This window comes from Microtus oregoni, unplaced genomic scaffold (assembly GCF_018167655.1).
Source record: "Microtus oregoni isolate MIOR12 unplaced genomic scaffold, Mior012 000000F_ref0000247, whole genome shotgun sequence".
NCBI classification, from domain to species: Eukaryota; Metazoa; Chordata; class Mammalia; order Rodentia; family Cricetidae; genus Microtus; species Microtus oregoni.
Window position 1 is genome coordinate 12,537,665 of NW_024543059.1, and position 14,950 is coordinate 12,552,614.

Consider the following 14,950-nt stretch of genomic DNA (forward strand, 5'->3'; position numbering starts at 1 on the left):
ATAAACAGACTATGTTCTGAGTACCTCCAAAATATCATGGTCCCTAAGCAATGTCAGCAAAGGCTCATGGAGAAACTGGTCTTGGTTTAGTAAATTGTTTGCAATCTAAAAATAAACAAACAAAAAACAAAGCTGTCACCTGTGACCAACCACCCAGCCAAACCCTACCCCTCCTCTCTGGAGTCTGCTCTATTGACAAATTTCAAGATATATTTGGAAGCTGTGCATTTTAACTTATCACTTAAAAATGCTTCTTTTCAACATTACACCCCAAGAGGCTTTAAAAAAAAAAAAGAATCAAGTCACCACACAACACTGCTTTTTATTCTTCAATGTTTTATTTATATAGAAATACTTAAAAAATGAAGTAGCACCATTACTTAAGTTTACCTTTATTATGTAGAACTTTAAATGTCAGAAAAATAAAACTCTTGATACAATTTCAAATCTTGTCTCAGCAAATATAATATTAGTATTTGACCATGAGGTTAAAGGCCCTTTATCATAAAATAAAATATACTTTGTTTTTTTTTTTAAACTTTGCTCAGTAAAGTACATTTAAGCTCAAGTAACGTCACCTACATATACATAAACAGGTGGTAAACAAATGTATTAAAATAGAAACACTAAAACTATAGCGGTGCAACAGAGTGTCTGTAATTTGCACTGAATTCTATTTGTACAAATGTTAGAAAGCGCCAGCTGTTCCTCTTGACACGTTTATACATTTCCGTTTTTGTAATAATATAGAATAAAATATGCTTTATATCACTGAATAGAAAATATGCTGGGTGAAGCAGATCTAGAAGATTTTGTCTGAACCTATAAAATCTCCATCCCAACAGAATACTGCTCAAAACGTTATACATTTTATGGTTTGTAATCCGTCACAATTGTGTGATTATTAAAATAATACAGTGTTCTTTGCCATACGGCCATACTAAAAATAAAAAGATTTAACCCAGCTACAAAAAAGTTCACTGAACTTAAATTAAAATACTTGTAAACATCTTTGCAATATGAAATATAATTTTTCAAGTCAAAAAAAGAATAAAATACTTCAATCTGTATTAATGCAATTTCTCTTTAAAACTTTTAAAGGTTTTTTTTTTAATATATAAGAGATATGTTACAGTTTTGACTTTAATAAAGCTGCAGGGTCCTGGCTGCACAGAACTCCTGGCCCTTCCGTGAACATTCAAAAAGGATCCACTTCTGTTCTGGAACGAGCGCTGTAGGAACCCACCCACAAAGGGAAACACACGAAACAGTCCACACATCCCATAGCACAATTATTAATCATCTTCATAATTACTGTTCATTTTTCTCCTACTTCAAGAAAATGGAAAACTTGTGGGGTTTTCTTCTTTTGGGAGCTTCCTATTGAGTACAGTGTAAAAACTATCGTTACTAGAATGTCGCCGTTCCTATTATTTATAGAGCATGCAATTCAGGTGGTCGGAGGCTTCCCAGGCTACAGTACTCCTGATGCAGAGATCCTGGCAAGTTCCTTTGTTTAAAAATGACATTTTAAAAATGAGCGGATACTACAGCTTTCCAAGCTCCTCTGGGATCTCTGAGAGTGAGGAGGGTGAGGTGGAAAGAGGCGGGCACCAGAAGCGTCTGGGCAGGTAGGCCCTAGGGAATGAGGGTCTAGGGAGGGGACTCTCCTTCCCTGCACAGTGCACGCACGCGCGCGCGCACTGCCTTCAGGAAAAGATGCGGATGGCCTGAGTGACCGCGGTGTGGCAGACGGGACACTCGGGCTCACTTTTCTCACAAATGCGGTTGGCACACTCCATGCAGAAGAGGTTGTGGCCGCAGGGCACCAGCGCCGCGATCACTTCGCTCTCAAAGCACACAGAGCAGTCGCGGCTGCCCTTGCGCCGCAGCCCCGAGGAAGAGGAGGAAGAGCTGGAGGAGGAGCTGGAGGACGAGGAGGAGCCTGAAGTGTCCGACGAAGGCAGACCGGGGAGCTGCGCCCCTAGCCCATTAGCATAGGCGGCATAGGCCAGACCTCCACCGCCCGGGTCGCTGCGCACCCGCCGAGCCAGGTGGTGCTCTCCCGCTCCTGGGGCCATGTGTAAGGGTGGAGACAGACGCGGGCAGCTGGTGCCCGGGTGCAGCCGGCGGTGCACCAGCAGCCCCAGGTTGGCATTGGAGGGTGTGCTGTTGGCGCCACCCCCGGGAAAGACCACCGAGGACGACGAGGCAGATGAAGATGCCGAGGAAGAGCAGGAAGAGGATACTGGGGCTGCAGATCCACCTCCAGGCGACCGCTCGAACTGGGCCCAGAGAAGGGGTGTCCCAGGTGGTGGGGCGGGAGCTGGGTCGAAAGCAGGCTGAAGCTCAGGACCACCATCCGGGGAAGGCACCGAGGCTTCCCCCGCTGTGTAGGTGTAACCATTGCCGTTATTGTTGTTGTTTCCATTGTGGGCAAAGCTGAGCGCAGGGCTGGGAGGGCTGTAATCCGCCAGGCGTGAAGTGGCAGCTGCGCTGCCGCTGGTTCCACCACCGAAGTAAGAGTCTGTAGATGCGCTGCCAAGCGAGCTGGAGCTGTCATTGCGATAGCTGGAGAAGGGCTTGCGGCCAGGGGTGGGAGTAATGCTTGGGGTGGGCTTGCTCCAGAGGCTGCCGGGGCCGGACCCGCCGGACCCGTGATGTAGATCAAAGCCCACGTCTGTGCCATTGGCATGGAAGTCGTTCTCATCTGTCAGCTCGATGATGCCACCGGTGCGCAGCGCAATGTGAGCCTCGATCTCCTCTCGAGCGCGATCCACGTTTTCTGGCATCCCAGTCACCTCGAACACGGGCTCCTTGTCCCGGCTGGGTGTCACAATATATGTGTGTGTCTGCTGTTGAATGCGCTTGATCGTGGCTCCCTTCGGCCCCACCACGAGCCCCACCACGCGATATGGCACCCTCACTTGAATAGTGGTCTGTCCTGGCAGGTTGGGCGGCCCGGGAACAGCGCCGTTGAGGGCTGTGTTCTTGTTACGAGAGGCTCGGATCATGGAGAAGTGCTCCGCGGCGGAGATGATCTCCCTCCGAGCCATGGCCACATCCTCCTTCCTGCCCGTCACAACAAAGACAGGCTCCTCCCCGCGAACTGGGGTCTTGATGTAAGTGTTGGTCTTCGCCCTCAAAGCTTTGATTTTACAACCTGGGAGCCAGGGTGCAAGGGAGGGAGTAGGAGAGAGAGACAGACACGCCCATTATCCCCGGGGTAACCGCGGAGACCCGGGACAGCCCGCGCCCAAGGCAGCTGGACAGCAGAACACGCGACAGGAGAAAGGGGGCGTCTCCCTAGCTGACCCTGAACCGCGCCAGGAGCTGGACCGCGGGTTCCACCCGCGAAACGCTCGAGGAACAGCCCATTGGCTGCCTGGCCCTCCCCCGGTGACTGCAGTCGCACCAAGCTAAGCCCCAGAACCCTAGAAAAGTCATCTGGGGAGATGCTTCTGGGAACCAAATGGGCGCGCTGACTGCCTTGAAGATACCAAGCGGTTCCCCGGAAGCCGCAATTCCTAAGCGCTGGAGCGCTTGGGGTGGGGTTGAGGGTCTGGCAGTCCTGGGACCCATTGTTCCTTCTCTGAACTCCAATCCTTTCCTCTTAGAAGAAATCCTGAATCCTCCTTCCATCGGACGCTCTCCCCTCCTCCCCCCCCCTTCCCAAAGGACCACCAGAGACCCCCCTTCCCCCAGTATCTTATATTTAAATTATCTTTCCTAGGGTGGACTAAGTCTGGAGCGTTAGAGGAGAAGGCAGTGATTTTAGCAGGAGAAAGTGCATCCTGCCGCGGCGCTGGCGCCGCTGTGGAGGGCAGCCTGCCTGCACTTTCTTTGTCTGGTGCGCCGGCCCCAGCGCGCGGCTCTTCCTCCCTCCTCAAGGCTCCCCCGCGCCACAGCTCGAGATCTTTCACCCGCCCTCACAGTGAGGCGGCGGCTCGAGATCCTACACACCCCTCCAGTCCCCATCCCTGTCGGACCCACCTTGCCGCCCTACGATCTCCGCGACGTGTTCGGAACTGGGTACCGGCACACACTCGGTCATGTTCACGCTCTTCTTGCGCGGCTCGCTGTCGTACAGAGAGGCGCCCTCGTCACTGTCCAGCCCCAACAGTGAGAGCTGATCGAGCGCAAGCTGCAGGGCTCTTTGGTCATCCAGAGTCTCTCCCCCGCCGCTGCCACCGCCGCCTCCTCCGCCGCCGCCTCCCCCGCCGCCGCCGCTGCCGTTGCGCTCCAGGTCTGCAAACAGCGAGCTGGGCATTGCTCCGCAGTGCACGCCGCGCCCCAGCCGGCTCTCCGCTCGGCAGCCAGAAGCTGCAACCACAAAGGCAGCCGGGAAGAGGGTGGTCAGGGGCGGGGAGGCCGGTCGGCTGCGGAGGGCTCCGTGGCTCGTTTCTCGGCTCCGAGAGGAGTGGGTCGCTGCACGCAGTCCGCACCGGGCAGTGGCTGCAAGAGCCCCCGCCTGGGTCCCCACCCCAGATCTGCTGGCGGTTGGGGTGGGGGCAGAGCTTGAGCGGCGGCCACGCGTGCCCCCCGAGTGCCCGGCTGGCTGGCCACAATGCCGAGCGCAAAGCGAGCAGGCGAGCGACAGCAGCGTTTCTTTAAGGAGCCCCTCCCCGGCTCCTCCACTCCCTCCCTCCCGCCCGCCCGCCCTCACTCAGCGCTTTTTCCTCCTCTCCTACCCGCCTCTTGACTGAGCCTCTGCAGCCAGACGGCTCCGGAGGGGGACGAGGGAGGCGCAACGTCACCGGCGGGAGCTGACACTACAATGCTACTGACACTATCGCTGGGGGAGGCGATTGGCGCGCGCCAGGCCGGGGGCGGGCGGAGGCCGGGGCTGGGCGAGCGGAGAGCCAGCACCACCCCCATCGAGCTCTCCGCAGCCCGCCCCGGCCTCCTCCCGGCCGCGCCCCTCCCCCGCCGCCGCGAACGCCTCTCTTTGTTGTCTAATGCGGGACTGGCTGGCTTGGGACATTTATATGTACCTATCAGCCGAGGACAACTGCTGTCCCCAAGTCTTTCCCCTCTCCTGGCTGAAAAAAAAAAAAAAAAACAGGCGCCCAACTGTGATGCCAGCGGCCGGGCTCCAAAGAGCGGTCCTTCGAAAGTCCCGTTACTGCCCCCAAATAAAGCATCTCCGGAGCCGGCGCTACCACTAGGTGGACGGTAAGCTATTTGTACAAGAGGACGGCCCGACATTAGGACGCGGAAACCAGCTCGAGGTCCTGGGCCCCATGGTATAGTGACTGCTGAACGCGAGCTGCCCACCTGCACGGGAGCGCACGCGACACAAAAGACACGCCCGCCCACATTGCCACTCGCGCGCGCGCCCACATTTCGGTCCCCCGGGGTAGCACTTCGCCCAAGTGGCCCCGACGGAGGAGCGGATGCCAAAACCAGAAGCCGGCTGCCGCGGGGGCCTGACCCGCACCGCCACCGGTGACCTCTGGAATGCTCTGCACCCGGGTTCCGCACACGCCTGGCGCGCGGACTGAGACCCCGCGGGCTCCCAGACGCGCGCGAGCAGAGCGCAGCCACTGCCTGGTCGCCAACCTTACAGAGCCAGCGGCTGGTGCGGGCGTGCGCGCCCGCCGCTCCCGGCCCCGCCCCTCCCCTCGGACAGGCATGCGCAGTGCCTGCGAGGAGCCTAGAGCGCGCCGGCCCCGCCCTCCGCACAGCCGGGCTCGGCCGGGGAGGAGTGTGCTCCAGCCCCGCGCTCTTTGTGCGCTTCCCGGGTTGGGGGTGGCGGCGGAGGAAGGGTAGGACCGGACTAGCGGGAGATCGCGGCGAACTGCGCCCCCTCCCGGCTCCTCCACCGACGGCCTCCGATCGCTAGCAAGAAGAAAGGAGGTTCTGAGGGGCGGGCCGGGGCGGGGTTCAGGCCTCCGCGCATCTTCCTTCCTCCGGGGAGGGATGGGGGTGGACGCCCCTTCGGGCTCAGCGCGCGTCCGCTTCTCCCTTCTTTGTTCCGGGAGCCCGCCTGTTTATCCGCGCCCCTGCGCCCTGTCTCGGGCTGTTTGGTCAGTAGTCCGGGGTTTTCCTAATCCTGCCAAGGTTCGGCGGAAGGGACGCCTGCCGAGAACCCCTAGGCCACTTGTCTACGCCACAGACCGGCTTACTGGAGAGTCCGTCCGTCCGTCCCCCCCCCCCCCCCGCCTCGTTGGGGGCGACCTCGGGGACCCAGGGCGGATCCAAGAGACCCACAAAGGGAATGGGGCGCCCCGGACTCCGGCTTTTCCACAATACCTCCCCTGCACAATGCCTGGGTGGTTTTGAACATGAGACCTGACAATAGATGGTAGCACTTTAGACAATTCTGCAAGCTCCCGTACGTACTTCCAAGCGCGCTGCGGTGACCTGAGCTTACCGGCTCACCTGGAGCTGTCTCGGGGCCGAGGTGCTGATTATTTCCTTAGGGAAATGAGGCTGAGGAGCCGCTTTACTGTGGCTATTTCCTCAGGATGTTTACGTCAGCTTCCCCCAAGCTGGCTGTGTTTTTCTTCAAAGGAGCAGTTCCATGAGGGGCGCGCGGCTTCGGGAGGGGGAGGGTGTAAGAAGATGGTGGTGTAGAGTCCGGGGACCTGGAACTCCAGTACGGAATTCTTCCTTAAGAACTCAAGTGTCAAATTGGTTTGGGAATGAGGAGGGAGTGTACTTGGGGACCCTTGCCTAGACTGCGTTCTGGAGCAAAATGGCTCTGCCTGGAAAGAGTGACAGAAGAGGCGTGCATGAGGGCAGGAAGCAAAAGAGAACCTGACCTAGAGGCCTGTCGTCCCATCCCTTGAGAGGCTGAAGTAGCGGGTTTCAACCAGTTCTTGGCCAGCCTGGGCTGTATAGTGAGTTTGGGACCAATCTGGGCTACAGCGTGAGACCCTGATTTGTAAAAGTCAACAAAAAGAGGCAGTTAGGGAGAGCCTATTTTCACCTTGACAACACAACACGTTTGTCTCCCTTTAGGGTCCACTGAGGTTCCTTTAAAAAACAAACAAACAAACAAAAAAAGATTATGACAGTATGCCTGTGCGTGGGGTGGAAGGTCCCTCAGGATACTGGCAGCAGGGAGCTTGCCCGTAGATTTTTGCTGGCCTGCCGTAATTCTATTCCCCTGGAACCAGCTTGTAATAAGATTGCAGATGAGTTACTTCTGAAAATTTGGAGGATTTTGCTCTTCACAGAAGTCCCCGGGGACTCTGGCTCATTAGCGGGAAGGTGAATGTAATGTTTCACCAAGGTGACATGTTTAATGTCACTCTTCCCTGCTGGATGAAAGCGGGAACCGCACTTGCTTGTAACTGTGAACGGTGGCCAACATCACACGTTTTGCCCCACCCCATGAAAGGAAAGTGGAAAGGCTGATCTCAGGAATTCATGACCAGTCTTGACAGGTCCAGGTGGTCCAGACTGGGGGCTGTCTCGGGAAACCCGTGAAGGTCAGGGTTCTGGAGAAGCGGCCATGAATCCATTCCTGAGGGCATTAGAGGGTGACCTATGTGATAGACATTGTAACCTCTGACAAATCCAGCCTCCGTGCCCAGCTGGACTTCCGCGTTGACCGTGAAAAGGCCGGGATCCAGCTTCCAGTGGGTTGTCTTAACCAAACAGAACAGGACAAAGGGAACTCTGTGGATGACAAGATGCTAGCTGCTGCCTTTCCCCCAGCCACCGCCCGGCTCTGCTCGCATGCAATACGACACAGCAAAGCACCGGAGTGTTTTCAGACCCTTGAATATTTTTATAGGCATAACTCAGAAAATTTCATTTTCAGTTGATGCCTTATAGGTCAATACATCAGCACCACATGCCAGGCCTACTTCTGGTTTTAAATACACCCGCTAAGCCCATCATTTCTGTTAGATTATTCCAGGCTCCTGTTGGACCCCAGAGCTTATCCTTTTCCTGATACAGGCCACATTCCCCTAGGACTTCTGCGTGTGGACGTATTACGTTTTTTATTTCTACAAGAGAAAAGCGTAGCAGGGTATGGGCTAGCAGTGAGCATTTCGTTTGGTATAAGATATGAAAGGCACAAGCTATCTCCCGAAAGCAAGCGAGTAGCAATAAGACAACCTACATTCGTTTCCAGAGGTCTCGAAAGCTATTTTACACACGTCTTGCAAACTGAAGAGATGGCAAGAGAAATTCAAATCTCCGTGTGAAAGAAAGCAGGCTCACTTCAGTCCCCGTGACTGGACATGAAAAAAGCATGGTGACAAAATGAGTAAGATAGTGGGTGGGGAAAGGACTCTCTCCTGAGCCATTGTTCTGGTGCAGACCGGGCACATAAGATAGTCCAAATGTGCAAAATAGTAAGTCCACCTTGGGTCCTGGGAGGACTTCACAGAGGAGGGGATAAGTGTGTTTTGCTTCAGTGAAGGTGATGTGAGGATTTATAGAGACCAGAGTGTTGCGATGTATAGCATCTACTCAGGAACCCAATACCTGCTTATTAGGTGAATGAGTGAACCAGGCAGAATATGCCTTGAAGGCATAATTTCCTTAAGTACATACATGAATAATTCAGTCTCTAGGAAACAGTCCAAATGACTCCAGCCACAACAACATGACTTTGGGCAATGTTTAGTAATCACAGATAATATTTATTACCCACGTATGATGTGCCAGACAGTTTATAAATGCCTTCCAATATAGTGTAAGGTTTAATTCTTATAATTTCCCTGAGTCAAAGACTCTGCATGTACCCATTTTACAGATGGAAATTACCTAAGTACCTTATCCCAACAGAGTCAGATTCCCTTCCAAGTCCATGAACCTTTACTGTAGGGACTGGTCCAGCACAGTATCCTCCCAAGATGCTGAGAGAAGTCCTAGCCATTTCTTTACGGGATCGTGCGTTTTAGTCACATTTTCAACACTGAGGTTTTTGTTCATTTTCTTAAGGAGAACAACTATGATGAAGTAAGCTTCAGCACCAACACATCTCAGAAAAACTATTGTCCCCAAGGCCACATAGCTGGTAAGTGGCATCGGATCCTGTGATCTTGACCAAGCCTAAGTTCCTTCCTGTCTCTGAGCCATGGGTCCTCAGTTAGAACTTGGAGATATTTACAGCCCCACATCCCACCCTGGGTTGTAAAGATCACAAGTGGGCCGGGATGTGAAGGCTCTTTGTTCTTTTAGTTTTCCATTGTCTCTGCATTGTTAACATGTCAGCGACACGGAGTTCATGCAACGCGTATCTATTTACTGAAATGCTTTCATGGTGTAGGAAATCCTCTCCATATGCTGCCTGAACGTAAACGACATGAAGGAATGTGTGTCCGTGTTTGTGTGTGCATGTGTTCAACTGTGTGATCAAGCAGTAAGCCTTAGAAACAGAATAAACAATAAAAGTGCCTCAAAATCTTAATGTTTCTTTTTTTAATGAAAACAATTTTTCTTTGTGTGTGTGTGTGTGTGTGTGTGTGTGTGTGTTTCTTAAGACCTGAATGTACATCTTTCGTCAATTAGCTTTCCCAATAATATCTAGGATCTGTAGAGAAGGCTTTGTATACAAAGTGCAGTTGATTCAACCATGAGGACCAGAGGAGTTCAGAAACACAGCACCCATAGAACAAACCTGGCTTGGTAGCATATTGCTAAAAGCCCTTGGAGGGCCGAGACAGGCAGACCCAAGGGAGCAGCTGGCCCATCAGGCTGGCATCAGTGGCAAACTCCAGGTTCAATGAGAGACCCTAATCTCAAGAGATAAAAATTAAGTGGAGCGTGATTGAGGAAGGATACCCAAGGTTGACCTCTGGCTTCCCCAGGCACACACAGACAAGTGCTTACTACACACATATACACACTTGGGATGCAAAATGTGCTTTTCACTTTTAAATAGTGCTAAGAAGCCAAAAAAAAAAACAAACAACAACAATCATCTTGCCACAGGGAATGGTTTTGGGGCCCCACACAGTTTGCTCTCCACAAACTGGCAGCTGGGCCCCATTGCCAAGGACAGTTCCACACAGCTCATTGAACACAGAGAGGTCAAGCTGGTGTCTGCATGAAGCCTTCACCCCTCAAGTCTAGTCTCTTTGGTGTGGGAAGGTGTACACTGCAGACTACCAAAAGAGAAACCTAGACACCAACCCAGCCACAAATCGTTTGACCTACAATTTGTCCTGCCTGCTAGATGTACTGGGGTCATGGTGGCACAGAACTTCTGGGAGTGGCCAAGCAATGACTGATTGAACTCGAGGAACTCGAGACCCACTCCACAAGAAGGACCCCATGCTTTAAAGTGTCTGGATGGCCAGGGACCAGAGACTGGATAGCCCAGAGACCTAGAGGTAGAACCAAACACAACTGGCAAAAGTAAAAAAATAAATAAGATGGATGAAATGATTCTTTATGATATTCTGCTATACTCATAGGTCTGTGCCTCATCCAGTCCTATCAGAGAGGCTGCCACTGGCAGTAGATGGGAGTGGATGCAGAAACCCACAGTCAGATATTGTGCAGAGAGACAGTCTAAATCAGAAGTCCCCATCAGCCTCCCCCAACCTCCCACTGCCTGGAGCTTGGGGAATCCTAGGGAAGAGGGAGTAGAAAGATTGTAGGAGTCAGAGAGAATGGAGGACACAAAAACATGGTCCACGGAGTCAACTATGCAGGGCACACGCAGGCTCCCAGAGAACTGGAGCAGCAACCGCAGGGCCCGCATGGGGCTACACCAGGTCCTCTATGTGATGTGGCTGCCAGCTTGGTGTTTTTGTGGGACCCCTAACAATGGGAGCAGGCGTGGCTCTGACTCTCTTGCCTGCTCCTAAGACTCTTTCTCCTGCTGGGTTGCTTTGTCCAACTTCAGAGTGAGGGCTTTTGCCTTGCCTGACTGTATTTTGCTTTGCTGTGTTTGATTGTTGTCTCCTGGAGGCCTGCTCTTTTCTGAAGGGAGATGAAGAGGGAAGGGGGAGATGGAGAGGGATGGGGGAGATGGAGAGGGATGAGTCTGGGGGAGATGGGGAATAGCTGGGCAAGTGGAGGGAGGGGAAACTGTGGTTGGGATGTACTGTATGAGAGAAGAATCTATTTTCATTTTTCTTTAACAAAAAAGAGTTATCTAAAACCCCTTTTTTAAAGCTGTTGGAATTACGAGAGTAGAGAGGTAAACTTTTCAGAACATTAAATCAGCCTGTAGTGTAGTTTGACTTCTGAAGTTTAATATGGCCTGGTTAATAGTCAGCAATCAACATTCTGAATGCCCAAAAGGAAGAAGAAAAATAAGATCTGTCAAAGAAACCAGGATTCCAGGGGTGGGAGTTCACAGTCCTCAGCACTAAGGTATGACCTTCTTCTTCCTACGCAGAGGGTAGGGCTCCAGAATTCCAGCATTTGCAGCAGCTAGATGCAGCCTTTCTAGACTCCCATCTTGGAGCCCTACCTGAGAACTGATGAAACATGGGAGGCCAGACTTGGGATGTCAAGAGTCCTCACCTGAAAGCCAGTGTAGGGCACTATCAGTCTGAAGTTAATAAAGGCTTGTTCACTGTGGGGGCCAGAGTACAAAGCCAGAATCCAAGGCTTTCCGTAAGGTGCTCTTGCTTTATTGTTTAAGGAAATAATGGCAGGGTGAACATCTCCCCTGTCCCTTACTTGGCCCTGAGGTAGGTTCCTGGTTAATGCTGCTGGGAGCTAAAGGTGGTTGCTGAAGGAATTGTCCCTGGATCTAGGGAGTGGAAAAGAGGAAAAGGAAGGATCTTGTAGGACTTGTAGAAAGAAGCATCTGGGACTCCCTCCCAGTTCTGCCTTCCCACTGTGGCACCTGATTGCCCCTGGACGAAGAAAAAGTCCCTGGGGGCATTTTACCTGATTGCAATTCATACCTTGTTTGCTCTGGTGGAACAGACATCATCCTGGTGCACTTACCATGGAGGACAAAAGAAAAAAAATAAGCAATCTATATCAGCAGCTGATACCAAGCAAACCCTTTATTATTTAACTCTCATGGTATCCATATGATAGGTATTATTATTATTATTATTATTATTATTATTACTTTATAAACCAGATTTCCTAAGTCCACATTTCTAGGAAGAGTTAAGGCTGGATTCCAGCATTTAGACTCCAGCTGGCCTTCTGAAAAAGCTATGTTCAGGAAAACAGTGAGAATCGCGAAGCCTCAAAACCACAATAGTGGAAATAATGAAATAGCAATCCCTCTTCAGATAGGCAGCTGTGGAGATTCCTCAGAGATAGGGATATCAGTGAGATGTCAAGTGGTAATAGAAATAAATGAACAGAATAAGAGAGAGAGTGTCTCGTGACCACGAGTGCTCAGCGAACAGAGCCTTAAAACAAGAAACCGGGAAAGGACGGTAGACAAGGGGAGGAGTTGAGAGCATTGCCGCATCTAAAGAATTATTTGAATTAAGCTCTTTTATTAAAGGAAAAAGGAACTATTCGAGAAGAATCCCCAGAAACTATGCAGGACAGAACAAGGGTAGACGTTCTTGGAAGGTAAATACTAGGAAAAGAAAATCTCCTTAGGCTGTGTCTTGTCTATAGGTGGGTGGCCCAGCTCACAGCTGACATACAGGCATGCCCACGTGCGGGTCCACCCAGGAAAGGTTTGCGGGTAGATTGTGTACACAGGTGAATCTCGTCTATTCTGAGGGTGTTTTTCTTTCACTTGTTGACTCTCAACTGGTCATTTAGTTCCTGGGCTTTGGATTTCTCATCTCTGAACTAGGAGTCCTGGTGCTCACTTAGGCAGATAACTCCTGGGTCCTTCTGTCAGCAGGGTGAGGTTGGAGTCTGCATCACATTGACAAGGAGGTGAAAACCCTTTCATCTTCACTTTAGTGTTTTAACTATATGATGATAGGTTCTTTGTTCTCATGACATGCAGGTTGGTTGGTTGATTGGTTGGTTGGCTGGCTGGCTGGCTGGTTGGTTGGTTGATATTGGGTCTCACTATGTACCTGGAATGGCATGGATCCTCCTGCCTGCCTGAGCCCCGCAGTACTGGCATTAGATTTATGTAACATTGCATCCAGCTTTATTATCTCCACTTTTTAAAATAAGAAATACTCTTACAACCTAGAGAGTTTTTCTGTCTGTATTAAATGTATGTTGACCAAAAATCAATATATTAATTAATGCAATACAGCCATGATATTGACATAAATAATCCTGATGGAAAATTGCTTCTTTCTCATTTGTATCAGTTAAAACAACAAAAGTTATGCCAATAGTACTATTAAAATTTCAGCTTGAGCTGGGTGCAGTGGTATATGAGTTTAATCCCAGAACGTGGGAGGTAGAGACGATCAGGAGCTCAGTATTATTATCATCAGCTACAGAGCTAACCTGGACTACATGAGCGCCTTTCTCCAAAAAAGAAAAGCAAACAAAAGCGATGCTTTCAAGTTAGCACTTGGGAGGAAGAACAGAAGGATCTCTGTGAGTTCAAGGCCAGCCTGGTCTACATACGAATTCCAGTCAGCCAGAGCTGTCTAGTGAGACCCTATCTTGAAAAAACAAAATTTTAACTATTTTTATATTAAATCAAATGTTTATTAAAACTGTACTATTAGCATCGCAGTCAAATTTGTGTGAAATTGGGGCTGGAGATATGGCTTGGTGGTTAAGAGCACTGGCTGCTCTTCCAGAGGTCCTGAGTTCAATTCCCAGCAACCACATGGTGGCTCACAATCATCTGTAGTGATATCTGGCGCCCTCTTCTGGCATGAGGGCGTACATGGAGGCAGAATGTCATATAATAAATAAATTTTATTTTTTTTATGATAAAAAAACAACAGAAAGTGTGTTTAATTAACTGACAACAGAGAAAGCTGGTAAAGAAACGCAGGTGGATGTGGTCAGGTAAGAATTAGAACCGAGGAGCTCCATAATCGTCTGGCATCCGTTCAATGTTGTACCTATGGTTGGAAATGTACCTGATAGGAACTCCAGGGATCTTCCGGATTCTTCGTTTGAGGTCCCGATCAACTGTAGCCACAATGTAGCACTTGTGCTGAGTGACTCTCCGTACCAAGCAGTCATCAGCATAGGTTCCTCTGTGTGTACACTGAAGTCGGTCAAATCGTGGGTCCTTGGCGATTCTCAGTGCCACTCGGTCCTTCTGGCCCGTTTTCTCAATTTCAGCCATCACACCATCAGTTATACAAGGGATACACTTGGCGTACAGACAGTCCATCATGGACCGCACTAAGTCGAGTTTGGCTTTGATGGAAAAGTTGATGAAGTTGGTATCAACAAGGATGGGGTACGGTGGACCCAGCTGTGTATTGTACTGGAAGAATAAGCAGGAGAGATGTTGGGGGACTTCTCTTTCCTTCAGCGCACTGGGATCTTTCTTCGCTTTCTTTGTAGGCTTTAATCTCTCCTTTTCTTTAGGTCTCTCATCTCTGAGACTAAGCGTTCGCTTCATGGTCGCATATCTTCTTATTTTCTTTTGCTTCCCCATGTTCACGCTGCACTCCTGTTTCTTCCGGAATCACTTACCCATAAATACATTTTAAAAAATTGTGTGAAATCATGCATTCACTGAGCCTGACAGACAGAATGGCCACTTAAGGAATGCTTTTAAGACCTGGGTAAGGGGTGAAGGAGGGGAAGATCTGGGAAGAGCTGGAGGAGGGGAAAGCCGTGATCTGAGTATGTTGATAAATAAAAATATAAAATATAATAAAAAATTAAAAGACCCAGGTATGGTGGTTCATACCTGGAATGCCAACACTTGGGAGGTAGGAGATCAGGATTCAGGATTATCATCAGCTACAGAGCTAGCTCAGAGCTCACCTGAACTATATATGAAAGCCTGTCTCAAAAGAGACAGGCAAAAAGAGAGCAATGCTTTCAAGTTCGCACAACTGCTACTATTCCCAACCAGACCATTAAAATATAGACTACCAGGTAAATTCCATTTCTTGGAGTGAAAATATAGCCAGAAATTTTTAATAAGCTTTACAGATAA

At 50.3% G+C, this 14,950-nt stretch overlaps 2 protein-coding genes across 2 annotated transcripts; both read right to left on the reverse strand.

The window, feature by feature from the left end:
- Positions 1–340: 340 nt before the first annotated feature.
- Mex3b (mex-3 RNA binding family member B) lies at positions 341–4,624 on the reverse strand. Its single transcript, XM_041651625.1, has 2 exons — positions 3,994–4,624; positions 341–3,163 (listed from the first exon to the last, which is right to left on the reverse strand). Exons 1-2 carry the CDS (start codon positions 4,268–4,270, stop codon positions 1,710–1,712), a joined length of 1,731 nt encoding a protein of 576 aa, XP_041507559.1. The 5' UTR covers positions 4,271–4,624; the 3' UTR covers positions 341–1,709.
- Positions 4,625–13,843: 9,219 nt separating this feature from the next.
- Positions 13,844–14,440, reverse strand: LOC121448120 (rRNA-processing protein FCF1 homolog). Its single transcript, XM_041651904.1, has one exon. It carries the CDS (start codon positions 14,438–14,440, stop codon positions 13,844–13,846), a length of 597 nt encoding a protein of 198 aa, XP_041507838.1.
- Between the last annotated feature and the right edge of the window lie 510 nt (positions 14,441–14,950).

Excerpts from the sequence above, each read along its gene's own strand:
- LOC121448120 (XM_041651904.1), bottom strand. The coding sequence starts at position 14,440 with ATGGGGAAGCAAAAGAAAATAAGAAGATATGCGACCATGAAGCGAACG.
- Mex3b (XM_041651625.1), bottom strand. The coding sequence starts at position 4,270 with ATGCCCAGCTCGCTGTTTGCAGACCTGGAGCGCAACGGCAGCGGCGGC. Across the intron at positions 3,164-3,993 it reads GGAGATCGTAGGGCGGCAAG|GTTGTAAAATCAAAGCTTTG; the intron begins GTGGGTCCGACA and ends CCTGGCTCCCAG.